Consider the following 27,800-nt stretch of genomic DNA (forward strand, 5'->3'; position numbering starts at 1 on the left):
ACAATGGCTCTGTCTGCATGATCAAAAACTTCTCTAAAGCTATCAATTCGTCCCTTCCATGCTCCTGACAGTCAGAACCAAAGAAGACTAACCATAGGCTCTTCCTGGCTGGGCTTCTTTTATGTAATAAGCACTGCACGGTATGCTAGACTTGGGATTGGAAAAACCAAGAGGTGGCTTCTACCTCTCGCTCTGACCCCCTCAGATCTGGTTTCTTCCCCAATAATAGGCGCCTGTTCTCAGAACTTACGGAGCCAAGGGACTTGAAAAGACTCTAAAGTCTTTAAGGGTTGACAAACTGCAGTCTGTGGGTCGATTCTGGCCCACCACTGATTCTAATAAGTAAAGTTGTATTGAAACATGACTACATAAAAATACTCATTTAATATTGTCTGTGGCTGCATTTGCATTACCAAAGCAATATTCTGTTGATGCCACATAGATCTTCCGGCCCAGAAGTTTAAAGTACTTCTTATTGCAAAGTCTAATGAGCCCTCCTCTAAAGCAGTGGGAAAATTGCTGTGGTACAGCACGAGGCACAGGGGTAAGCATTAAGCAGGAATGCACAGGATAAACTAAAAGAAAAAATTCATTGAATTTCATCATTGACTTTATCTTAATGAAACAGAAATCTCTTATACATTCCATGACTTTTTATAGACTTTAAACATTCACAAAACACTTGAAGATATGGCCTTGCTATTTCTCTTAGTAAGGTTTGGTTCTAATGCATTTTTCAGCTGTGATGACATAGCTCATCCATGGGTTGTTTTCAGGTAGCTCTGTGGTTACTTGTTATGAACAGGAAAATCCACATTTTTATGTGCATGTCAAGACCTGGTCATACCCTGGGAAACGATAGAACAAAAATCAATGATTTAAAAGCCTTTAATTATTTTTCCTATTTAGGCATCTGTACTGCTTTTAGATTGAGTTTCTAACAGAAGACCCCAAGTTCAATTTTTCATTGATTAGAGCAGACATTTGCCTTTCAGGAAACAGTGAAGAATGTGACTTGATCTGAGCACTTGAAGAAAAACTATAGTATCATTTTCTTTCTGAGTACATGGGGCCAGCATGGGCATGCTGGATAAATGATTGTTGACTGGTTGACTGATTAAATTCCTGGAGGTTTCCTCATTTATAAAATTCAAAGAGAAATAAAGCCTACCTCCTCCTTCCCCTCCTATTGTGAAGCTGAAGTGAAATGAAGAAATTGAAAGCATTTTTTGAACTATTCATCACATTGTCTGCTTTTCTGGTGTTCTAACCACATCTCTGAGAACTGATGGCAAATGAGAGCCTCCTTCACCATCTGACTTACCCTGGAGCTGTTTGGGGGAAATAAGGAATCCAGGGCAAAGAACCCGAGGAAATAAAACCACAGTCAGTCATAAAGGAGTCTCCAAAGGGAACATGCACGCATGTTGCGAGTTGAAAAAACCCAGAGGGGGCAGGAAACCTTTTCAAGGGTGATGGTGTTGGAAGTGAGTTCCCAGGGGCTGATTGAGAATTCATGCTGGAGCTTCCTGCCACACTCAAGGGCCCCATCTAACCTCTGACCCTACACTCACCCAAACCACACCTCCAGACACTCGGAATGTGGTGTTCACCTTGAAGGATCAGATGATAGAGACAGCTCTCAGCACATAGAAACATCTATTCAGCCTGTGTAGGAACCAGACTCTGACATCATTTGTGGCAGGGCAAAATAACAGGCTAGATGGAATTGGTGGCCACTCACCACACTGTGGCCCCCCAGAGAAAAGGCTCCTCCCCTCCCTTGCAGTTCCTTTCAGGAGATCTCTGCCTCCTCAACCCACCTAGGCATCTCTTCAGGGGGTGTCTATTTCCTGCCAACCTGCTCATGTCTGACACTTTTCTCTCTTGATATGACTGTCTAGAATCCACAGTCCTTTACTGCTCTCCATCTTCTATCGCCTCCCTAACCATAAGCAGCAACCCTTTGTTTTTCACGCTTCTGAATAATTTGAAAACACATTTGGATAGAAAAGAGTAATCTTAAATACAGATGTAAATTTGTCCCACTTACGTCTTCCTAGAGTATTCACACCTTAAATGAGTCACAGTATTTGAGCTCCATTAAGTGCTCAGACACAGGTCACTTTTCTTCCCACCCTAACCAGATTCATCGTCCTAATCCATCATCTTCCACCTGATTGGCCTTTCACATCATTGCTCTGAACCGCAGCATTTCATGGCCTATAGTCCATTTAGCCAGGTTATTGGTGTAAACAGCTCAAACATACCCATCCCTTCCACTTTGCTAAAACATTTGGACAGAAAACACATCTGGACAAGAAAGAATTGACTCCTCTGTCTGTATCACACTCATCCTTCAAGGCTCAGCACAATTTCCTATCTCCCTCAAAACCTTCTCTGATTACTTATCTTCTTTTCAAAGTCACCTTACTACCACTCAGATTATTTTTACCTCAGCAAAGATACTGAAGGGACTTGTGAGTTTCTTTAATGGTTGGGGGCCTGATATAAAAGAATCCACCATTGGGGCTGGGAAGGTGGCTCAGTGGTAGAGTGTTTGCCTTACAGGCATGAGATCCTGGGTTCGATTCCTCAGCACCATATAAGCAGAAAAAGCCGGAAGTGGCACTGTGGCTCAAGTGGTAGAGCGCTAGCCTTGAGCTCTGAAGGACTGAGGGACAGTGCCCAGGCCCAGAGTTCAGGCCCCACAATCAGCAAAAAAAGGAGCTACCATGAAGAAAACATCCTGAATCTGACATGCCCCCAGTTTAAGCTTGTGAACTGAAGAGAGTCTATCTACTATCTCTATTTCTCTGAAGCTCATTCATGGGCTAACTCTATGCCTTTCTTCCTAGCCTGGGATTGTGTTTCTCCAAATTTCTAGTGATGCAGCTAGAAATCTGAAAACTGGAAGACTTACATCCACCAGAAACATTTCTTAGGAAAAGAGACTGCCAGCAAATATTAAAGCTAATCATATATATAACACTCTGTGACACAATAATTCTATTCCTGAGTATTGCCTGACAAATGCTTAGATTTTTTTTTGCACAAAAGACATGTGGAATACTCATAACACAAGTACTCAAAATAGATCCCAACTGAAATCCACTCCAATGCCCATGATTGTGGGTAAATCATATTGAGGTACACCCATATAAGAGAATAACAACATGTATCACTGAGAATGAACAAACAAGAACTACAGGCTGAGGGCCAGTGGGAGTCACAATACTGAGTGATGAAATCCAGACACAGAAACCATGATTACATTTACACAACTTTTAAAAAATGGCAAAACCAATCTATGTGTTAAAAATCAGCTTAGTGGTTACTGTAGAAGTAAAGTGATTTATCACCCAACCAATTATTCCACTAATAGTTAAATCAATTTTATTCTTTTCCTATTGATTGTTTTGATGGTCAGGAGAGAGATTTACAAGGGAATTTGGAAAGCTGTAGATTCAATTTGCTTAAACAAAGCTTTATTGAGTGACTTCCCAGGCCTAGATGGAAGGGATACAGGAAGGAAGAGTAAGACAGAATTTCTACCCATAGGAAGACACAGTCCAGTAGCTGGGCTTACACTAATAGAGTGCCTCACTTTTTACTATGGAGTGAAGAGCAGGGAGCCCCTCTAAGAGTGCAATGGCTGGAATATCATACTATGGTCAATGGCTGGTGCTCAAATGGTCCACTAATTCTAGAAAGTCAAAAATACCCTTGCCCTGTTGAGCCTAGAAGATGACACTAGATGTTATGACTCTGTTTGGAACCACCATTGAGCAAACATTCAAAGGAGGTGAAATCTGTTTGTAGTACCCTCTAACCTCTGATTTCCTGTGCCTGGTCTTCTCCTCTAAGAAAGTTCTAGTATCCTGAATAAGCTGCTTCCCACCAATAAAAGTATGTACTCCAACATATTTCCTTCCTGTTCCTCTAGTCCAAATCCTCATTCTTTTGTGGCACTGGGAAGCAATCTGATGAACCAGTTCTCAAAAATGTGTGTGAAGTTCACAAGTCCTAAGCCTTACCATAAATCTGCTTTGGAAAAAAAAAAAAAAAAAAACAGAAAACTCATCCAAGTCAACACCCTATTGTTGGAATTTTGAAGAGTGAAGTGAGATTTTTTTTTGAAAAGGTCCAGTTGAGGAATTAATGATGGAATCCAGTGTAGAAAATAATAACTGCTCAAAAGTACTCATTCTTGCTCACACTGTTATTTATTAAACTCATATGTAAAAATCAAGTAAAACTGCATTTGTTCAATACAATTGTATATGGGCAAAACTACTGACATATGGGTAAGTACAAGCATCCATTCCCCTCTCCCACTTTTTGCAGCAATAAAAATAAAACAAGAAAATCATGGGACATCATTGCTCTGCAAGGGTTGTTGTACAAGACTTAGGCTGGTGAATTGCATAGCATCCAAATATTATAAAATCAACGGACAGCTTATATAGCTCTTTGATGTTTTTTTTTTCTTCTCTTGATTTGGGTTCACTTGGTTATAAGTTCTTAAATCCCAAATCCAACAAGGAAAAGAAAAGGGCTTTGATTTATGAGTAGGAAAAAAAAGATAATAATAAATTCAGAAGAATGAAAAGAAAAATAGATGGTTCCTTATATACCTTTCAAGCATTAGAAATCTATCCAAAAACCAAGGTAATAAAAAGAGGCTTTGTGGGCTAGCTCATAAATTAAAAGTCATCTCCAAGGTTCTGAAGTTATTAATTCCAACACAGTCAAAATATTTCAGAATGCCATAGGAAGAAATTATTTGTGGGAAGTGGCTCTGTGGCTCAAGTGGTAGAGTGCTAGCCTTGAGCTGAAGAACTGAGGGACAGCGCCCAGACCCAGAGTTCAAGCCCCACGATCAACAAAAAAGAAAGAAATTATTTGTGAGGTTTGGAAATAAAAACAGATGAACTATTTTCTCAGTGGGGGTCAGGAGAGGGAATGGACATTGTTCCTAAATTATCAAGGAGCTAATTAGTATGTCCAGGACATCTATAATCAGAGTGAACTTAAATTGAGTCAGTACACCTTACACAGGAAGGGTGGCCAGGCCAGCAATGAGAACACTGAAGGAGGCAAGGCAGGCAAAGCGGCAGATGAAAACACCAAACAAGGAGCAAGATCATCTGAGGAAGAAGATGAAGAAATACACCAAGGCTGAGGTTGGGGTAGACAGGAAGACAACATCAGATAGGATCTGAATCAGCTGTGGTGGCCTGGATAAAAAGCATGGCTAGATTCCTAGAGCGATGAGAAAGGTATGTCTGGCATCTGTCTTACAGCAAACAGTACTAGACAGAGAGCCCTGAGTGGAGTGGTATTCTCCACTCCATTATAAGAAATTAGAAAGAACAAACCCTCAATGTCCTACAAAATATCTAAAATGGATTTATGTTCTTACACAGTCATGAACTAGATTGGGCCTCTAAATTTTGGGTGGACCGTGGCTCATGCCTATAATACCAGCTACATGGGAGGTAGAGAAAGGAGTACTTGGGCTTAAGGCTAGCATATAAGACCTTTATAAAAAATAAACTGAAGCAAAAAAAGGTGTGGCTTAAGTGGTAGAGCACTTCACTAGCAAGTCATAAGGCCCTAAGTTATACACACACACACACACACACACACACACACACACACATACACACACCAGTATCTCACAGTTTTGCTTCTATTTTCCTATCTTCTTTTGTTCATTTATTATTTCTTATTTCCTTTTTGACTTGTAACCAGGCCTGTCTTTCCTGGCAGAAAGTTGATTTGCCATTATGGTGCTCATGACAGGGAAAATTGGTTGCAATGGATAGAGACCAAGTTCATTTTGTCTTGGTAAGGTGGAGGCAGGATTTGCTTCCTGCCAGTGGAGGTTCAGTTAGGAAAGAAGCCCCATTCATAAACCCATGAAGAATTTCAAGGGTGAAGGAGTGAGTGGACACTGTGCCTGATGCTCAGAAGAGACAAGGAAGGAGGTTCAGGGAGTTCTGAAGTTCAAGCCTTCTAGCCACTGTGATGAGTTCTATCGAGATGCCAGGATGTAGACTGATTCCTGAGCCCCTTGCCACATATAACGTGGGTCTGCCAGCCAAAGAAAGTCTTCACCTGAACCACTATGTCAAATGGCTATCTAAAAGCTTGTCTTTGACTGTAAAAGACTTCTCTATATCCAGAAAATGATCAGATGTTTCAAAGCAATGGTGTGATTTCAAATTTTCAACAGGAACATAACAGGGATTTATGGTGAGGTGTTTTCTTCCTGAAGTTTCATGGAAAAGATCGTGCCTTTCAAAGCATAAAAGATCAAACATACCTTTAACAGAAAATCATATTCTCCGACAAGTCCTTGAGTCTGGGGGCTTTCAGGAATGAGGGAAGCAGGTTTGAAAATAGTACTTTCCCAAGTACAAGTTGTCATGTCAAAAACGAACTTTACAACTTGGGGGGGGGGGGAGGATTGGGTGGGGGGGAGGGAGGATGGGAAGGGATGGGAAGGGTAAACAAAGGAGGAGGCTACAATGCTTGATAAGAAATGTACTCACTATCTTGCCCATGTAATTGTAACCCCTCTGTACAGTATTTTCACAATAAAAATAAGAAATGTACTCATTACCTTGCCCATGTAATTATAACCCCTGTACAGTATTTTCACAATAAAATATTTTAAGAAAAGAAAAAAAGAAAGAAAATAGTACTTTCCCAAGTTACTCCCACACAAGGTGCTTAACACTGAAATCTGCCCCAGTGAGAGCTCACCATTAGTAAACCTGGACTTGGATCCCCCACAGTGTCCTTGTCGATTGGATAGCCTCATGCCACAACCTCTCCTCTAATAGCCCCAGAGTTACCATCTACAAAATGGGAACCAAAGGCACTTGGTATGATTCATGGAAAAAGAATCAGTCACTCATTTTATAATACCTATCAAACATCTAACTCAGGAGCTAGTTTGTAATAAACACTGCACACATTTTGTTAAAATGACAAAATTATTAGTCCTTAATGATGGATTTGGTACTTACTGAGTGTTTGGGGAGGGGGATTTTTAACTCCTGGGAAATAAGAGTAGTATGATTTTTCCAACAGGACCTTTAAGTGAAGGCATCAGATCTGAGATTAAAGGTGCTACAGACAGAAAGCTTCATATTTGATCTTCTAAATAAATCTTACATTCTACCAATGTGGTGGTATTTAGCAGGTGAGGCCTTTGGGAGATGAATAGATGGAGAGGGTGGAGGAAGCCATTATAAATAAGACTAGTGTCCTTATAATATAGACTTCTGAGAGCTGTCCAGACAACTTTCTACTACCATAGGAGGCTAAAAGCTGCCAGTCTGCAACCACAAAGAAAGCCCTTACCCAAACATGCTGCACTGGTGCCCAGATCTTCAGCCTCTGGGGCTGTAAAAGATCAACTTCTAAGCCAGGTGCCGGTGGCTCACTCCTGTAATCCTAGCTACTCAGGAGGCTGAGATCTGAGGATCTTGGTTCAAAACCAGCCCAGGCAGGAAAGTCCGTGAAACTCTTATCTCCAAAAAACCACTAGAAAACCGGAAGTGGCGCTGTAGCTCAAGTGGTAGAGCGCTCTCCTTGAGCTAAAGAGCTAAGGGACAGCGCCCAGGCCCAGAGTTCAAGCCCCACAACTAACAAAAAAAAAAAAAAAGATCAACTTCTGCTTATGAACCACCCAGTCTGTTACAGAATCCCAGGCTGATGAATACAATAAAGGAAGCAGAAGTTGGGAATGTTCAAGGCTATCAGCATGCAGACAGCCCTTGAAATCTAGCTAGTGGGCAATGCCACAATAGGAGATGGATTGTTTTTGGATCACTCACCAATCATCCAGTTTTTGTCCTCCTGTGTGACACCCCTTCAAATAGCCCTGTTGAATTCTTAGATCTCTAAAGTTTGCAACACATTTGAGTGACTATCAAACATGCCACAGCAGACCACATCCAGAACCTCCCGTCAGCTAAGGCAAACAGGATCCTCTCCTGCTCGGTTGTAAGCTCTCGTTTCTTCATCTGAGAGAATGATGGCAAATAGAGCTGTTGTAAGGACAAAATCATGAGAGTCCCTTGGTAATGCCTGTATGAGGCTGGCTCTCTGACAACACTGATGGTTATTTCCTACATTTGTGATCGTGTAGACAGAACATCATAATCACTTTGGCAGTTGCATCTCAGTGTTGATGCTCACTGAATTCGCTGCCAGTAAATCTCATCTTTATTATTTTATTTTTTTAAGGTACTGAGGTTTGAACTCGGGACCTTGAGCTTGCTAAGCAGGGACTCTACCACTTGAGTTATGGAAACAATATTGACTTAGAAATGTGAAAATCTGAATTGATACATATTTTAAAAATGAAATCACAAAATTATAGTTATACTAACTCATTTAACAGTAAGCAAGGTGGAGAGTCTTATAAACTAAATATGATGTTTTAATACAATTAAAAACAAGATGAATAAATTTCCTTATACTATGATTGACACAATTCTTTTGTCTTTAGAACATTTTTCAGATAGGATCTGGTTGCCTAGGCCAGCCTCAGATACTGATCCTCCCTTGTAGCTGGGACCACAGGTGCATCCTGTGGTCAAATCTCAAGTCTCATGAACATGTGAATTTGTCCCATCAAGAAAGAACTGGTAAGATTTAAGTTCCGTAATTTTGTTACTTAGAGGTTCTCAGAAGGCCATGCCTCCACCCTCCTGTCCACCTATAGACCAGGTTCTATTAATTATGCTGCCAGTCTTCCAAGAAAGAACATATATGTTAAGTATATAAGCTATATATATATACACACACACACACACACACACACACACACACACACACACACACACATATACAAATGTGTATATCTGCTAGATTTGAGAAGACTCTACAAGCCACATGCTCTGTTCATATACACACATACCGCACGTGTGTGTGTGTGTGCGCGCGCGCGCGCGCGCGCGCGCGCGCGCGCGCGCGCATGCGTACCAATCCTGGGACTGAATTCAGGGGCTGGGTACTGTTCCTGAGCTCTTTTGCTCAAGGCTAATACTCTACCACTTGAACCACAGCTCCATTTCCAGCTTCTTACTGGTTAATTAGAGATAACAGTCTCACAGACTTTCCTGTCCAGGTTGGCTTCAAATCATGATCCTCAGATTTCAGCCTCCTAAGTAGCTAAGACTTCAGAGGTGAGCCACTTGTTCCCAGCTTTTTAGTTTTACAAAATAGACAAAAAATAAATAAAATAACTAAGCACTGGAAGAGATCACAACTTCCAGGCAAATGTATGTTGGAAGAAAAAGAAAATCCAGAGGAGCATCAGAATAGCATTAAAATCTGGAACAAAACAAGTTCCTCTTTTATTTTTTTATTTTCATTCCCTTTTTACTTTTAATACTTAATTTCCCTTATTCAATTATAATATCTGAAAATTCTGACCAAAAGATGAAATACACATTATAAGCCAAACTAGAATAAAGAGAAAGAACATTAACTGATGCTCCTTGTATAACTAGAAATTTTAAGGGTGAACTAAAAATTATTAAAGTATCAGTAAACAAAATAAGATCAACAGTCTTTAAATAATGGTAGTTTTCTATATAATAATAAATAGGAGTTATCATAATAGAAAGAGTTCCTAGTAAAATACAATACAAAAATGAGGAATAATTGGGAATTGTCTTAAAGAAAATGTGCTTTATATATTTGAGATCTATAAAGAGATAAAACTTTTTGCCAGTCATAGGGCTTGAACTCAGGGCCTGAACACTGTCTCTGAGGAGTTTTTGCTCAAGGATAGCATTATATAACACTTGAGCCATTTCTGGCTTTCTGTAGTTAGAGATAAAAGTCTCAGGGACTTTCCTGCCCAGGATGGCTTCAAACTCTCATCCTCAGATCCCAGCCTCCTGAGTAGCTAGGATTACAAGCATAAACCACCAGGGTTGGCACCAAAAAAAAGTATTAAAAAATAGAGTTTTCTGGATGTCAGTGGCTCATACCTGTAATCCTAGCTACTCAGGAAGCTGAGATCTGAGGATGGCAGTTCAAAGCCATTCAGGGCAGGAAAGTTCATGAGACTATTATTTCCTCCAACTAATCGCAGAAAAAGCCAAAAGTGGAGCTGTGGCTCAAGTGATAGAGTGCTAGTCTTGAGCAAAAGGAACTCAAGAAGAGTGCCCAGGCCCAGAGTTCAAGCCTTGTGATCAGCAAAATAAAAATTAAAAATAGAGTTTCACCATATTTCTGGGTAGAAAGATTAAGGGTTAAAGATGTCACTACTCCTACAGTTCATTTATAGTTCTAATGAGATTCTGATTAAAACATTCTAATGATCTTGTTTTGAAGAGATGAGAAGAGACAAAGAGAAAATAATTGGCAAAATTTATTTATAATTAACCTAGATTAGATGCAGATGAATGATTAGTGCTACTACTGTAAATATAAAAAGTTCTGCAAGACAATAAGATGAACAGTAAATATGTTTAGAAAATAATAGGTAAGAAGGAGACAGTCAGGAGAAATACATTAATGACTAATAGACAAATGAATATTATAAATTTCCCACATTGCTGAGTATTTTAAATAAGAGCTTTCTGGTTATGAAGTGAAACAAAATGTTTATGAGAGAAAAGTATTTAAAACATAAATGCACACATATTTATACACACATATATACATATTTGTATTTTTATGTTTGTTTATATTTATTTTTAAAAATCTTTTTAGTAGTGTTAGGGATCAAACCCAGGGTCTTAAGCATATAAAGCAAGCTCTCTAACACTGGGCCCCAGCTCTGGGTTTTTTGAGACTAGCTCTTACTTTGTTACTTAGGCTTTTCTGAAACCCTTGATCCTCCTCTTCCTCCACTTCCTGAGTTCTGGGGTTACAAATGCATACCACTGTGCCTAGGCAAAAATAATTTTTAACTAAAACAGTGCTGGGCAGGGACATCCTAGAAACTCTCATATGATTGTGGTAAGGCTATAAATTGATATATTTATTTCAAAAGTAATTTGGTGGTAAATATCAAAAGCATGAACAAGGTTCCCAGTGATTTCATTTATAAAGTATCTACTAGCAAGTAAAACCCTGTATGAAAATTTATGTACAAAAATGTTCATCTTCCAATGGTAATCCCAGAGTCTGTATATATAACTCTTTAAAGGAGAGAGTTTTTTTAAAAACTATTCTTGGGAATAATTTTGCAGGTGATTTATATGTGTACCATTTCATATGGTTAATTAAATCAAGGAATTTCCATAGTTGAATATTAGCATTCATTCCAACTTAATTGTTTGAATATTTTTCCATGATATGTGAAAATATCCATGGCATGAAGCCAGTTGGGAGAAAAGAACAGATGGTAAGTAGATATGTGTGCATAGAAAACAGAATGAAGCAAAATTACCACAAATTTTCATAATTACTTTTTAATTAGAAAAATGAAAAGCTGAGATAGAAGAATGAATAGGAAGACAACAGGAAGAAAGTGAGCTTGAGAAAAAATTTAAACATAGCCATTAGGAAGAGTGGCTTGTAATAAAGCTACAGTATTATAAAGTTACAGTAATTTAAAAAGTGTGTTACTAAAATTAGAAAAGAGCTCACTGAAACAAAAAAAACTCTGAAATAGTCAACTCTAAAGAGACAACTCTTATGTAATAATTTATAATATTTTATCTTTAAGACAATCTGACAAAACAAGAGAAACTGGATAAAGAATATGGAAATTGGGTGTAATGGCACCATGCCTTGATCTCAGCTACTCTAGTGGCAGAGCCCAGAGGATTTTAAGTTTGAAGCAAGCCTGATGAATGATGCAAGACTCTATCTCAAAAACAAAATAAAAACAAGGACTGAGGATGTGGCTCAAGTAGTAGAGTGCCATGAGTTCAATCTATGGTACTAAAAATAATTCTAGAAATACTTTTCAAAAGATTGTCAATTCACAACTTTATGCAAAGATATATTAACCTCAAAGCCAAATCTAAAAGTCTTAAGCCACAAATTACAAAGAAAAAAAAAACAGGAAAAAATAACTTCCTAAATTTCTGAGCAGGGAAATTAAGTTTGATGTAACAACATAAAAAATCATAAACAATAAAATCAAGCTGGGCACCAGTGGCTCACACTTGTAATACTAGCTACTCAGGAGACTGGGATCTGAGGATTGTGGTTCAAAGCCAACCCTAGCAGACAAAGCCAAGAGACCTTTATCTCTAATTAACCAGCAAAAAGCCAGAGGTATAGCTTAAGTGATAGAGTACTACCCTTGAGCAAAAAAGTTAAGGAACAACACCCAAGCCCTGTGTTAAAGCCCTAGCTCTAACACACACACACACACACACACACACACACACACACACACAGAGCAGAATACAAATGAAACAAAGCAAAACTAAGTGCAACTTTGACTCAGAGAAAAAGCAAAGGTGGCTGCTGAGGAAAATACACAAAAGCCAGTGGGAAGGACTGCAAGTGCCATCTTGTCTTCTTTGTAAATAATCCATCCTCTTATCTTCTGCCTTGATCAGATTCTCTGTTCTTATATATATTTTTATGATGGTCATGGCACTGTTATTGTAATCATTGGCTAACAACAGGCAATTCACATTTCCAGTCTTCCTGTTTGCTTAACAAGAGCCCCATTAATAATGAATCAAATTTGGGTGGCTGCATTGGCTAGATGCCCAGCTTTAGAAGTTTTCCTCCCCTAGGAGCGCCTACTAGCTCCTTCTAGTGGGGGACAGACACATGCAATTACCACCCAGCAAGGATGCTCAGAAATTTCATACTGGCTTCTGGTCCTTCAGCTTCAGCTATTCGTGCTTTTGATGTTTCTCTCACAATCAAGATCTAGTTGTGAGGGCAGACTGAGATACTCATTCTGGGAATGGAGAGCTTGTTTTGCTTTGATCAAGAAGACTTGTGCTCGGATCCGCACATGATGCTCTTGTCTAGGGAGGATTCAGTGGTCGCCTCCCTCTGACATTGTCCAGCACTGACCACCTGCCCATTCCTCTCACAGCTGCTGCTTCAAGGGCAAATTTATTTTTTAGAATTCCATAGCTTTTGGTAAACTGCCCATGGTGCCTTTTACAGCTTGAAGGGGAATGTAGGCAGGATGATAGATCGTTCAAACACCTTCAGACTCTCGGGCCTTGAAATTTCCCCAGGGAACATTCTTTCCCTCTCCTGTCAGATGGCTGTGAGGACCTGTGATGCAATGACAATGCCACCCTCTAGAAATGCATGTGCCACAAAAGCAGAGATTAATGATGGAAGTGATGGTAAGCTGTCTCTCCAAGGTTCACGGTCTTAGGAAATCTGAGTTCAGCAAGCAGGAATTTCAAAGACAGACACACACCATGGTTTTGCATGGGTGGTTTCTTCCTTGATGTGGGGGTTTCTCAGGTGAGAAACCTCTGCTACTGCACCTGGGGATGACACTGTCTCCTCTCTGCCTAGAAGAGCGGCTACATAGGAGATCAAGGAGATGTGGTACTTATAATGTGACTGGAGAATGCCAGATAACTGGACAGATGATGACTTAAGCTGACCCACATACATCTCCCGAGGATAATTTCCCCACCACCTTGGTTTTATTCCCAACTTCCCTTCTCTTGTGCATATTCATCTGATGGGGAAGTGAATTGCTATTTATTAAGGATTTGCCATAGATACATGAAAACGCATTCAGATCTTGATCTAACACATGTAATTTAGTCTCATAAAAAGGTCTAAACAAGGTCTATGGATTGAATGTGGTCTCCAAACGTGTGTTGGTAACTTGATGTACCATGTGAAGGGGTGAATAGTGGGTGCACAGTAGCAGGTGTTTTGGCTCCTGAAGGCTCCACCCTAATGAATGGATTAAGGCTGATTATAAAAGAGCTGGAAGTAGTGTGCCGTAGCTCAAGTGGTAGAGCACTCACCTTGAGCTGAAGAACTCAAGGACAGCAACCAGGCCCAGAGTTCAAGACCCACAACCAAGAAAGAGAGAGAGAGAGAGAGAGCGCATTGGAGGCTAGACATTTTACCTCTTGCTCTCAGCCTCTCAATGTCCTCTTGCCATGGCCTGAAGTAGCATGGGCCATTGGCACAGGGCTGCCTCTTGATCCTGAACTTGCCAATCTCCTGAACTGTGAACCTATGAAATTCTGTCCATTATAAATTCCCCTGCCAAAGGTATTCTGTTAAAGTAGTTCAAAGCAGATTAAGCAATAACTGCCTAATTCCCAACAGTAGGAATTAGCTGATCCCTTTGCCTCCAACTGAAGTCAACAAAAATGAATAAAATATGGTACCAGGCAGAAGACATGCACTATCTACTTGGGAAGCAGATAGTTACAGCATATAATCACAATAAAATGGGGGTAAATGGAGCCCTAGAGGTTCATGAGAGGTAGCTCTGAGGTGGTAAGAAGGGAGTAGCTTACTCCTACAATGAGCTGCTCATTCAACTCTTCAGAACAGAAGTCATGGAGTGGAGGTGAGCCTGAAGAAGTGACTGAGTGTCTGGCAGCATGAAGACCGGGGGAAAGGAAGGCAGAACCATGGAGGACAGGTTGCCCAGGAGACCTGAGTGGGAGGAGACAGGCCATCTTCTGGAGTTTCAGGCATGAAAGTATGAGGGAGGCTCCCTGGGTTACAGTGGCAGGTGGGGACCAGGCTGGGAGGCCTGAAATTGTCCTGGTTGTGGAAGGTTGGACCTGCTTTAACAGTACTTTCTGGTTCCTCTAACCTCCCCTCCAGGCTCAAGCTGTAATTCCACGTTGTCATTGCAGTTTCTATCTTTGCTCTTTACCTCTGTCCTGGCCTTGATCCTAGTGAGAAAAAGAAGAGAAAGGGGAAAAGGAGAGAAAGGCCCTGTTTCATGGTGATACCCCAAAGGGCTATGATGAATGCCACAGATCTCACTATCAGTAACTGTGCTCCTTTGGGCCAATGAACCATCCTCAGCTAGGAAACAAATGAACCGAAGGGTGCTACTCAGTAGCTTATTAGGTGCAGGCGGCCTATTAAGTAGCTTATTAAATATTAAAGTTATTAAGTATTAGCTTTATTCAGTGGCCTATTAAATAGCTTATTAACTAAGATCCTTGGCAGCAGCATGTAATGAATACAAGTGACCGTGATTATAATATAAAGAGTTGATTAAATTTCCCATTGAGTACTCTTAGTGGACCAGGAGCTGCATTACACTTGCTGTATACATTGTCTCTCATCCTGATAATATGCTGTCACTATCTCCTTAGCAGAGACTAGGGAGCTGAGGCTTGATTTTGGAGATATGTTAGGGTACAGCACTCTGCCTAACAAAGGCTGACTGGGCCACACACTCAGGACAGAGCACAGGGGCCATGTGCTGGGTTGGGAGGGGCATCTGCCAGGAGAGAGGACTAGGGAAGCCAGAGGAAGCTTAGACATAAATGCCAATGACAAAATTAATTGACTGAAGCGAAGCCGAGTTCCAGGGAACATAAAACAATGTGTGTTTTATGAAGTGTCAAAACAGAAACAGAACAAGATGTTCTTCAGACTTTCATATAGATGACATTATATATCATGTATATCTTATTAATGATATTATATATCATGTATAGAATACAGTTAATTTAAAAGTAAGGCAGTAAATATGCACTAAATTCAGGATGAGGCCCCTCTCCAGGAGTAGAGAAAGGGCAGGGGACTAGATAAGAGAGGAACACATTAATTACATATATGAGTAAGTATATGTAATCATTACAAATTAATCACACATATAACTAATTGACATATAAATTGATATGTAAATTATTGTTTATATCATGTACATGTAAACTGTACATTTGCTTGCCCTTGGACTGGATAATGGGTTCACCAGGGATTCATTATATGATGGTAAAATATGTTAGAAAAGAACACACACACACACAACCTCAGCAATAGTGTGCATTTGTCTACAATTGTGAAAACAGTAAAACAGCCAATTTTGAGCAATCGTCAGGGAAGGAGAAGGACGGAGGAAGAGAAGGAGGAGAAGGAGGAGGAGGAGGAGGAGGAGGAGGAGGAAGAGGGGGAGGAAATTGTAATAAGAAAGAAAACATTGTAAATATAGTTGAAATTGTTTGCCTGCCTCCCTGATTCCGCTGACCTGTTTTGTCCCCAAAGAGCACCATGTTGGTGCTAAGGTAAACATCAAGTGTTTAGTATGAATCTGTGGTTTCTCAGTTCAAGCTTCAGAGAGCTCAGAAAGATGTGATCAGCTTTGGGGTTCAAAGATGGAAGGAGTCTGGTAAGCTGAGCTGTAACTGAGGAGATTCCATTTGGCACTTACCTCCGGTGACCCCCCAAGGCTTCAGAGGAGCACTCCACCTGCAGTTCCCACGGGCCCAGCAAGTGCAACACACTGAACATGTCTGCCAGCTAAATCTGCTCTTTTCCTGACTTCCCTCATTAGTGGAAGAATTTCTCCAACTTCTTCAGCAGGAGAAAATTTGTAAGCTCCTTTTGCCATACCTCATCCTAAACTCCTCTTTTATTGCTTATCAAGATCCATCAGTTCTATGCCTCAAAAACCTCTTCTCCATTCCCATTGTTGCTATCCTCTGCTTCTTCCAGTAGTTTTCTAGCCTTTCTCTTGGCCTCCAGCCTCTTACTACTACAATTCCTCCCTTCCTGGCTACAAGCATCATCAGTCCTTCCCCATCCATTAGCTGCTTGCCTCCTCTCTGCAGAAGGAAGGACACTAGGAACCTTCTGCCCTAGCAGGAAGGAGTAACATCACCACACTTTTTAGAATGGTGCTAATAATTGCTTTGGTTTATCATTGCATTTGAATTCTCTATGAACAACGAACCCCCTTTTGCCTACACCTAGCCAGTATGACACCCATTCTCCTACATGCCGGAGATGATATAGTTGCTATAAAGTTTAGACAGAACAGTGTGCAGAGATCCCAGTCCAGCCATCTGCACATGGTGAGCATTTTGCTAACACGATGACTATCTTAATAATACTGCATTGGTTTCTAACCCCTTGTTTGGACCTTATCTGGCTTTGTAGGCATGCCAGTGTGTTTATTCTGCCTCAGACACCCCAAGGTCTTCCACATCCCCAGGTCTTTGCAAGGTCCTTGCCTTGGCCTGGCTTTCTTTCCTCTCAGTGAATCCATCACTGAAGAGTCAGTTCACAGCCGTGCTTTCTGTCCATCTTCCTCAGTCTTCCAGGAAGATTTCCTGACTTACTGTTCTTGCTTCCTCTCTAAAGCCTCTGGAAGGGAGATTTCAAATACTACTCACTTTTGGATTCAATCACCCATTCTTACAGTAATAGCAGGAGTTGGGCCTGGAGTTTGAACTCAGATCTTGATGCTGCCACATTTTCACTGTTGTATTGTTTCAGCTTTGGTGTTTGTTTTTTTAATAGCATCTCCTTCTTTCCCCAGGCATGTACCTGGACCAGGATCCTCCTCTTTCAAGCAGGCCACCACATCCACACATCCAGCTTCACCCATGCTGATCTCTCCCAGACTTTTCTGCCAAGTTGGCCTGCAACTGTGATCCTCCCATTCGAGGCCTCCCTCCCAAGTATCAGGGACTACAGAGGTGCGCAACTAGGAACTCAGTTTGCTTTGTTTAATGGGAATGAAGGGGAATAGTCAGTTTAGCTAGTAACATTTTAGGTTATTTTATAACCTGGTTTTTTTTTTTTAATTTAATTTAATTTTATTTGTGAACATACTGTACAGAGGAGTTACAGTTACATGGGCAGGATAATGCGTACATTTCTTACCAAGCATTGCAGCCTCCTCCTTTGTTTATCCTTCACATCCCTTCCCAGCCTCCCCCCTCCCCCCCCAATCCCAATCCTTCTCCTTCTCCCCCCCCCCCCCCCACCAACGTTGTAAAGCTCGTTTTGGACATGACAACTTGTACTTCTCATTGTTGCAACAGGTCCACCTGTATCCTTAAACAACTGGTTTTTCCCCATCTCCTCCACAAGTTATACTGACATCAAATATAGTGAAAGCAGGGGTTATACTGTGGGGGAGGGACATACAAAGCAACAAAGAGATAGTCTTATAAATGTGTTAGAAACACATGCATGAAAGAAAAAAAAACATTAAAATACACATCTAAGGGTTCATTTTCCTGACATCACATTATCTGACCTTTTCCGCTTGACTCATACATATACTAGATATTACAAATAAGGGAAACCATGGGACCTACGTTTCTTTGGGCCTGGCTTACTTCACTTAATATAATTTTTTCCAAGTTTTTCCATTTCCTAACAAATGGGGCAATGTCATTCTTTCTGATGGAGGCATAGAATTCCATTGTGTATATATACCACATCTTCTTGATCCATTCATCTACTGAGGGGCATCTGGGTTGGTTCCATATCTTAGCTATGGTAAATAATGCTGCAATAAACATAGTTGTGCTGGTAGCTTTAGTGTGGTCTTGTTTGTAAACATTAGGGTAAATGCCCAAAGTGGGATTGCTGGGTCATAGGGGAGCTCTATGTGAAGTCTTTTATAACCTGGTTTTAAACCTTTCTTTCCAGGTCCCACGGCGGGTGGGGGGACTATATTATCCAACACTACCATACCTGTGTTCCTAGGGAATGGAACTCAACAGCTAAAGAACAGGAAATGCCACTGTGGGGAAGGGATGAGTGGGTCAACGGTGTCTTCTCAGCCATGGCAGAGAGGGCGCTGTTCTTAAAGCAAATCCCCAGGGACGGGGACTGAAATGCCAGAGCTTTCCCACAGGACGTGGCCAGCGTCCCTTCCCAGGCCGCCCAGTGGCGCCCGCAGAGCACCTGCCCATAAACATGGCGGCGCCCTGCTCGGCTTCGCGCCGCCGGGACCGCGGGGCCGGCCAGGCCTTGCCAGTACTCGGGGACTTCCGGCCCGCGCCGGCTTCCTGCACGGCTGGCATTTAAACGTGCGCCTGGGGCTGCTGGTTGCATCTGTCGGTGCGGAGCCGTGCGCTGGGGCAAGCGCGGAGCCTGAGCATCCTTTAGCCGCGCCCTGTGGGGGGGAGATCGGGGACCTCCCCCCCCAACCCTCGCTCCCGACCTGGTGTCTGGTCAGTTTCGTTGCAGGTTCAGCTTTGATTTCTAAGGTGGCAGCCTTTCTCCTGCAGTCCCGATCCCCTTCCTCGCGCGCGCGGCCCGGCTGCCGGATGAAGCCGGGGCTGGGCTGGGTCCAGCCGCAGGGACTGCGCGCGCCCGGGCCATGGTGCGGCTGAGCCCCGCGCTCGGGTGAGACGGGAGCCCCGGCGGGCGCCTTCCCCAGGAGCCGCGATGTTCAGCTGGCTGGGTAGCGACGATCGCCGGAGGAAGGACCCCGAGGTCTTCCAGACGGTCAGCGAGGGGCTGAAGAAACTCTACAAGAGCAAGCTGCTGCCCCTGGAAGAGCATTACCGCTTCCATGAGTTCCACTCGCCGGCCCTGGAGGATGCCGATTTCGACAACAAGCCCATGGTCCTGCTGGTGGGCCAGTACTCCACGGGGAAGACCACCTTCATCAGGTGAGCCCTCCCCGCCGCGGCGCGCACCCTGCCGGGGACCGAGGACAAGCCGGCAGCCCGCAGTTCGGGGCTCTGAAGAAATCCATAGGTGTGGCCTCTAAAGATGACCACCCCCCACCCCGTCCCCAGCATCATTCCCAGTCCCCTCCCGGTTCTACACGGAGATGCGTAGTCCTAGGCTCGGGTGGGCAGTTTGAAACGTTCAAGTTCACAATCAACTCAGTTCTCCCATTTTCTGGATGATGGAACCGACTCCCAGAAGACACAAAGTGGGAAGGCTTAGGGTCTCTGGCACACCTTATGCGGGTGGGGGTGTCTTAACCACCGAACATCTCAGGGCCCTGACGCTCAGAGCTGGGACCACTTCCCTTTACTTCTAATAGCGCTCAGCACTTACACGTCGGGGCGGGGAGTGGGTGCTTATGGTTGCAGGTGAGTTGTTGGATGACTTTAAGCCTGGAAATGGTAATGTGCTAGGGACTTTGGTCTCTCTGGTCATTTAGTCCTTCCTTTGTCATTTTCCTTCTCTGTGGCAGAGCTCCTAAGGGTGTCTCCTGTAGACTTGGCAGATGAAGAGTCCAGAAACAAAATCCTTGTGATCTTTTTTGTTTTATCTTCTTTCATCCATAATGGTTCAACAGTACTATCAAAAGACTTAGATATGGAAGGAATATTGGCATTGCCTCCTCCAGACTTTCCAGATGAGATAACTGGAGGCTGGAGAGAAGTTAAACAAGTGATCCAAAGCCATATACTGGGAGGCCACAGAACTGGGATTGATGTACTGGATGCATGTGAGGAGGTGGTTGGCTATATGCCTGTAACTTTGAGGGTGAGTCAGCCATTCCCTTGAATGACAGAAACCTCGGGCTGGAAAGATCCTCAGGAAGTCAGCCTGCCCAGTCTGCATTCAGACAAGTCCACTAGAATGAAAGCCTTCTTCCTATTTTCAATGAACAGGCTCCTTCTCCAGTCCTCAGTGCACACAGCTTGTAAGGACAGACATCTAACCCTGGCCTCATTTAGAGGCTTTCCTCATTGTTGAGGGTGCCTGTGACCCCTGCCCCCTCCTGCCCCTCTTCACTCCTGTAGTCTGGGAATGGACATCAGTGCCCACATAGGGTTTCAAAAGGGTTTCAAAGCAGGGGTCCTTTACTTCCCTTGACTGGCTGTTGGAGCATCTGCAACCTGCAAAGCCATGTTTGGTGAGGAGAGCAGAAAAGTTAAGAGTCTGGTTACTCATTTTCTAGGTACTAATTTTCTCTGATGCTAAGCTTGGAACGCAAGCCTCTAGAAGCAGGATGTGTGCCATGCTAACCTGTCATGTCTGGACACAGCTCCAGGTCAAGTTTGTCTTTGTGGAATGGATAGCCTTGGCCTCAGAGGCTTTGAGAGATCAAATGATTTCTAAAGTTTGTATGATGGCTTGTGGACTCATGTGTGTTTTATATTTTGGGATCTAATCATTTGCTTTCTAACTTTTTTAAAGTTTAGCACCTCCTTTGAAAAATCTAATACCAACGGACCAATCTTTAGAAAAATGCACATACAGTTCAAGTTTACATATCGTGCTGGTGATCCAACTCAGACTTTAGAGGACAAATCCAATCCTAGTATCTCGTTGCTGCCAAAGGCACTTTAGCACTACCTGGGTTCGCTACATGGTTTCCTTTGTGATCGCTGTCCTTCCCCAGCCAGGTTTATGGCCCACAGGAAACATGGGCCATTTGCAGATTATTCCTGCCCTGCACAGCCTTCCCTGGCTCTCTGAACATACTTGGATATAATCATAGGGCTTTACATTTTTGGAGCATCTTCTTTCCAGGGCATGAGCACTTATAAGCCAGCAGCTGTGCTAGTCTCAGCTACCAGAGGTTCCCAATGGATACCTGGCAGAATGGGAAGCAAGATGAGGAAAAGTGAATGACCTCAAGGGCAGAATCCTCTGGCAGCAGATAGGTTTAAAAGCCTTTGGTCTGAGACACCCTGTAGGCTTTGCCTGAGTCATCACTGACTGATACTGAGTCTAAGAAAGTGGCAGACAGAGGCCCCCTAGGTTATTCCTTATCTGAAGGAGACAGAAGGCCAGGAGAGGCCAAGCCCTGTGCTTACTTACCCTACTAGTCCAGAGTTCCCTCTCTCTACTCATGCCAGTAACTGAATTTAGCTCCTGCAATTTCCCTTATTCAGAGAGTCAGCTAGCAGGGTAAGAGGGATTGTAGCACAGGAACCTTCCAAACCACATTATGCATTTTCCCCCTTATCATTGAAGGCAGCTACATTTCTTTTTCTTTCTTCCTTCCTTTCTTTCTTTTCTTTCGTTCTTTTCCTTTTTGGATTGGAAAGCATAGAAAAGAATAAATTTGAAGAAGAAACAATTGTTCAAAATCCTATCATTCAGGAGAAAACATTTGAGGTGTTATATGTATTTAACTTTCCAGTCTTTTAGCTGTTTTATACTTCACTGAGATCATGCCATTTGTGTGATTATGTATACTACAATTAGTTTTTACTTGAGCATTTCCCATTTTATCCGCTATGTAATACTTCTCCCAGTGTAGATGCAATTATCCACTTAACTAGCTACTTCCTTTGAGTATTTCATGTTTGTTTCTAATTGGTCTGTCATGAGAGAACCACCTTGAACATCTCTGCCCACAGCATTTTCCCCACAAAATGGACTGCTTTTTCCTCTAGAAGGGAAATTACTAGACCAAATGTTGTCCAGCATTTTTGTTTTTAATTATTTTTGTTTTTAATTATTTTTGTTTCTTTTTTTTACTGTTTGAATTAAGAGCCATATTTCTCAATTGCTTCCCAACAGGTTAAATGAGCATAACATCTCTTCCCCTGAGTGAATAAAATGTTTCATGCTTGGCTTTCGGCATCCCCCACTCCCCTCTATGCTTTTTTGCCTGATTCTCATCTCCCATCCCATGCCTGAATCTGTAAGGGACCCTTTCCTCAGAAACAAAGACTTGCCTCTTGGTTCCTCCCTCCCCCCCCTCCCCACACAGTTCTTGGCTTTTTGCCTCCTTAAGAAACCATCACTTTCAGTTCTGCGTGCTTGCCACAGGGTCCATTTCTTGTCTCAGGAAGAATAAACAGAAAAGACATTCTTCTAATAACTAATTAATGTGCTATGATCTCTGCCTGAAATAACTTCCCTGGCCTAAGGCCCAGCCCCTAGAGTAATAAAATAAACAATAAATTGGCCTGGCCATTGCTTCCTCCAACACAAGCTGCCTCTTTGTAATACAGTAGCTCTGTGTCCCTTTTGCCCTGGCAGCCTGTCCTCTTGCCTCTGCTATTTTCCTCCTTCCCTATTCTTCTGGCTGGCATGGAGACATGGATCCCCCCCTCCTATGCGTCTGCTGTCACCTCTTCTAGCTGCCCCCTCTTCTGTGGTTCCTCTGTCTGTAGGTGGTAGAGGTGAGGAGCCAGCATCTCCAGGAGCTGAGGAAGGCCCAAGTGTTCCTTTGTCCTTCCTCACCCCACCTGGGCTGAAATGTAGGCTCTTGGAGTTGAGGAGGGACCTGGGACTACAAGGCTAAGCTGCCTGAGCCCCAACAGGGAGGGCTAAGCTGTGCTGGAGGCCGATATGGCACTTCTGCAATATGGGCCAGGCTCTGAACTCAGATGTGGTGGGGAGGGTTCTACTGTGAGATGGACTCAGCTGGCTATCTCAGCCTTCCACAGTTCTTCAGGGTTGCTGCATAGTACCCGGAGGTGAAAAACTCAGCAATTGCTTGTGGCTACTCTATCTTTCATCATTCTTGAGGTATTCCTACCTGGGCCTCACTCCAGGCTTTACAGCCTCACCACTCCGTGAAAAGATGGTTATCTGAGAAGCCGAAAGGACCCCATCCCCAGGACATCCACTGACTTCTACAGAGTCCAATCCATTGGCAGCAGATCCTGCATCATTTTAGTCCCTTGTTACCCTCTGTGATCAGTGAATATCCTTTTATTGTCAGGGTCAGATCTGCTGGTCTCAAAGCAAGAATAGATGAAAATCCATCTGCTTCTTCTATGATCTGACCATTTACTCAAGAGCTGCTTTGAAAGTCAGGTGTATAGAATGCATCAGAAACAGCCTGGACTGGAGGAGATAAATCGCACGAGAAAGGCCTACTTCCTGCTCCCATTGGTCATGGGACAAAGGCTCTACACTAGGCTGGATAAACAGAACCCAGGCTCCATAATTTCATAGTCAAGAGACCAAGTTAGGAAGGCTAACCTAGGTCTACTGACCCTCAGTTTCCTTATATATATCCTGTGAAGAATAATAGCCACCTCTTAGGGTTTCTATAAGAATTAGGAAGAGGACAGAACAAATTTAGCATTCATATTCCAGGCACCATGTTTGGGGTATATCCATTCACTTTCTTCTTTCTAGCTTGATTCTCCAACATAAGACTTAGAGGCTGGCCTCCAGAAGGAGAAAGGCAACTGCTCTTTGGCCCTGTCACAGTTAAGATAAAGTTAAGATGACTCTCCACCCATCCGAGGGCTGGAGGAGAAGCATGATGCACATAGGCAGTGTAGTACCCTGGGCAGGATGTTCTGTCTCAGGTGAGGCCAACAAGGGAAGACTAGCAGGAGACTGGGCAGTCTAAGTACTAAGGTCTCCCTCATGCTGGAATCACTTCTTTCTATCCATTGCTGAGGATACTGTGCGCCAGGAACAGTAGTGGATTTCCTCAGAAACATAAAGACAATTCATCTCAACTCAGTCATCAAATGTCTCGCATCCTTACCTCATTTTGTGTCTGTAGATTCAGTACGCATGGGGCTAATGGGGAAAATATTATCCAGATCCCATTTTAAAGCTGAAGTACTTGTGCCTCAGTGACCCAAAGATACAGAAGTATCACACAAAGACCTGTCATACAGGCAGACAGTGAGCTCAACTTTCAGAGGACGCCTAAATGATATGTGAAGTCAGAGCTGTGAGATTTTTAGAGAAGAGAGTGAGTACATCTGAATTGGGGGTGAGGTGGGAAAAGAATCATTAACACTCCTTGAGGGGGTATGTTTGAACTGGAGTTGGCGATTATAGAGGAATGTGCCAAGTACACAGATAACCCTCAGGTGCTTATTTTCTCTAATCATTGTCTGTGCCATTGTGGGCAAATGTGTGGCATAACCCTTGCTTTTCCAAAATTCCTGTATACTACCTCAAACTTTTTCACTTTCTAACTGAAGTAATTAGAAACCAAGAATTACCTCATTTTATAAAGGCAATGGCCCTTAGCCCTTTAGATAACTTGTCCATGGACTAACCTCCCAAGAGAGCATATTCTTCAGTGAGCAGAGGTACTTAAACCAGCCTGAAGCTTCCAGCAGCAGGATTTGCAGACCCCAGGTTTTCAATTCCCCTCCTCTGCGTGTAATTCCAGCAGCAGCCCAAGCCCTGCCCCATCATGGAACTAGATGCTTGGAAGGCAGGCTGGGTTAAGATTCTTGGCTCAATGCCTTACCCTGGGTACTTAGGTCACCAGTAAAGAAGGCCACATACTTAGACTTCAGCCAAGCAGGGCACCAAAAAAATTGAGGAAAATGTTATGAAATGAGTTTAACTTAAGGCGCATGGGAAGAAAAGTAGTCCTCATGGGAAAAATTAGAATTGCTTTGGACTTTGCCACACATACTTTATGGTTTTGCCTTGATTTATTTTTTTGCATCACATGGCAAGGGAGGGGGACCCTAATGTCTCTTCAGCTCTTAAGACCTCTAAATATGCTCAGTTAGCCCTGAATTTGGGCACTCTAGGCCTCAATTTACTGAACTGCAAAAGTAACAAAAATGCTGTCATATCACAGAGCAAATAGAGCTGACTGAGTAGATTGAGACAGGTAGAGGAACTGGAACAGCAGTAGCCACGTGACAGAGGCTCAGCCCATTCCTTCTCAGCTGGTCCCACCCAGGCTTCAATTAACTTTCCTTTTTTTACACGTCTGTGGGAACGTTTTCACCCAGCAACAGAAGCAATCTGTCTTGCCTCCTGTTAAAAGAAAAAAAAAAAAAAAAGCAGTGCATGAGATTCCCAGAAGATTTTCCTTTCTGGACACAGTGACCGCTTTGTTTGAGGAGTATCCATTGCTACAAGCCATACCCAAATATCTTTGAGAATTTATCCAGCCCCATGCTCTCTGCCTAGCCCAACTGTGCCCCTAGACTTGTGGCCTCTTTAGAGTCTGTGATTCCCCCAGATACATATACAGTCAGCAAGTTTGGAGTCACATCAACATAGCAGGACAGCAGACGTAGCCCGAGGCCCTTGGCTTAGCTTCTTCAGGCAGCAGCAGCAGCTCTGGACTGTCCAGGAAGCCAGTGTGCTAGGCTGGACAGCAGTGCGCTTTGTTCATCTGCTGAGTACAGCATGTCTCCCAGGGATGAAATCTGAGATGGCCCTGTGAAGAAGATACCGCATCACTGCTGTTTGGCCCCCTTCATTTGGGACATTTTTGAGGCTGCTTCAGAATAGGTCTTTCCACTCTTCTCTATTTCTACTGTCTCTGGAATTTTTGATGGGAGTTCACCCTGAACCACCCTTGTCACACTCTCTACATGGGCCTGCATAGGACTTCTCAGCCAAGCAGTCATTGTCCCAGATCACAGCACCAATTCCCACAGGGCTGGCTCCCGTCACCTGATAGCAACAGCTTGTATGTGTCACTGCAGTCATTGAGGCCAACCTGTGCACCCAGGGGCTGATGTTTACAAAGGTGAGTGGATTTCTGGGTTTCTGAGCCCCAAAGCCTCATTTTCCTCCAAGGCCTGGCCAGCATTTTGCTGTTTTTTGTTTTGTTTTGTTTTGTTGTCGCTTGTGGGGGCTGAACTCTGTGCCTGGGCGCTGTCCCTCAGCTCTTCAGCTCAAGGCTAGTGCTCTACCACTTGAGCCACAGTACCACTTCCAGCTTTTTCTGCTTATGTGATGCTGAGAAATCAAACTCAGGGCCTCATGCATGCAAGGCAAGCATTCTACCACTGAGCCACCTTCCCAACCCTGGTTTTTGTTTTGGGGCTGTTTGGGTTTTATTTTTTATTTTGTTTTATTTTATTTTATTTTTGCAACCTATCTTATGCCATTCATCATTCTATTTCCACATAGGTCTCAATCCTTTGGGCCTGTCTCCAGACATGGCGACAATTCCTATCTAAATGGAAGTCTAAAACAGGAAAGGAGATAGTGGATGTAGTAATTAAAAGAATGCATTTTTAATATTTCTTCTTTTAACTAGAATTGCTTCTTTTAGACCTTGTTCTAGTTAATGGTAGAAAGTATACATTTTCTTAAGTAATAATGCATTATCCCTCACTTTTCTATATTTAAACAATTTCTTTCATTTTCAATTTGTGGCTAAACTATTTTGTAAACACCTAATTTTCCATGCACTATTGGAATTATGCCTTTACCACTTTGAAATTCCAATCTTTAATTCCACCAATCCATTTCCTACACTAGGCATTGAATATATTCTATCCAATAGGAAAAAAATATGCATTACTAACATAGATTATGTACTTGCTTGTTAATCTGCTTAAAATGGAACGTGCTACATACAGCCATAAGGAAGACTCACAGAGGAGACAACATTGTAAACAATTCTTAGACCTATAAACTGACTTAAGTACCATAGGGAAAGAAAAGAAGTATTCATTTTCTGAACCATTTACTGAAGAACTAGAAAGAATGAAGTTTTAAATCCAAGTTCTATGTTCAGATCCTCCCCTGCCATGATTGATGGATAACCTGGACAAATCATTTAACTTTTGCCTCCCCTTCATTGTAATGGAAGGCTTTTCTAGATGCCAGGAACTGGGTAAGTGCTCACTATCTGTAACTAATGCTATCCTCAGAACACCCACAAGATTGGCTTTCTTATTAGGCCCATTTAACAAGGAGGATCATAGCACTCAAATCACAGGGTGAAGATAAAGTAAGATCATCCGCTGAGCTTTTAGAACAACGCTTGGCTCATTGCAGGTGCACAGTAAGTCTAAATCATGACTCTCCAATGTTACAGAGGTAGGTACTGAGATTTGCAGCTGCCCAGTACCTTCTGAAGGCATCCCCTGTTATGATTAGAGAACCCATGGTATGGCCTCAGGTTGTTGAGCTTCCCTACCTCCCTCCAGAGCCCTGTAGGAGAAGACACACTGAGAAAGCAGGTGCAACAATTGTTTTATTCTTTCTCATCAAAGCCCCCCGTACCAGCTCTTGAAATGACCCTCTGCCCAGGGGAA

General features: G+C 42.7%; 1 protein-coding gene across 1 annotated transcript in view; it reads left to right on the forward strand.

The window, feature by feature from the left end:
- Positions 1-18,987: 18,987 nt before the first annotated feature.
- Ehd3 (EH domain containing 3) overlaps positions 18,988-27,800 on the forward strand; it is a 30,647-nt gene continuing 21,834 nt past the window's right edge. Inside the window, exon 1 of the mRNA XM_042696691.1 lies at positions 18,988-19,547. Coding sequence (XP_042552625.1) covers positions 19,321-19,547 — 227 coding nt within the window. The 5' untranslated portion in view covers positions 18,988-19,320. The remainder of the gene's footprint in view (positions 19,548-27,800) is intronic.

Source organism: Dipodomys spectabilis, unplaced genomic scaffold (genome assembly GCF_019054845.1).
Source record: "Dipodomys spectabilis isolate Male_0828 unplaced genomic scaffold, ASM1905484v1 ptg000210l, whole genome shotgun sequence".
Taxonomy (NCBI): domain Eukaryota; kingdom Metazoa; phylum Chordata; class Mammalia; order Rodentia; family Heteromyidae; genus Dipodomys; species Dipodomys spectabilis.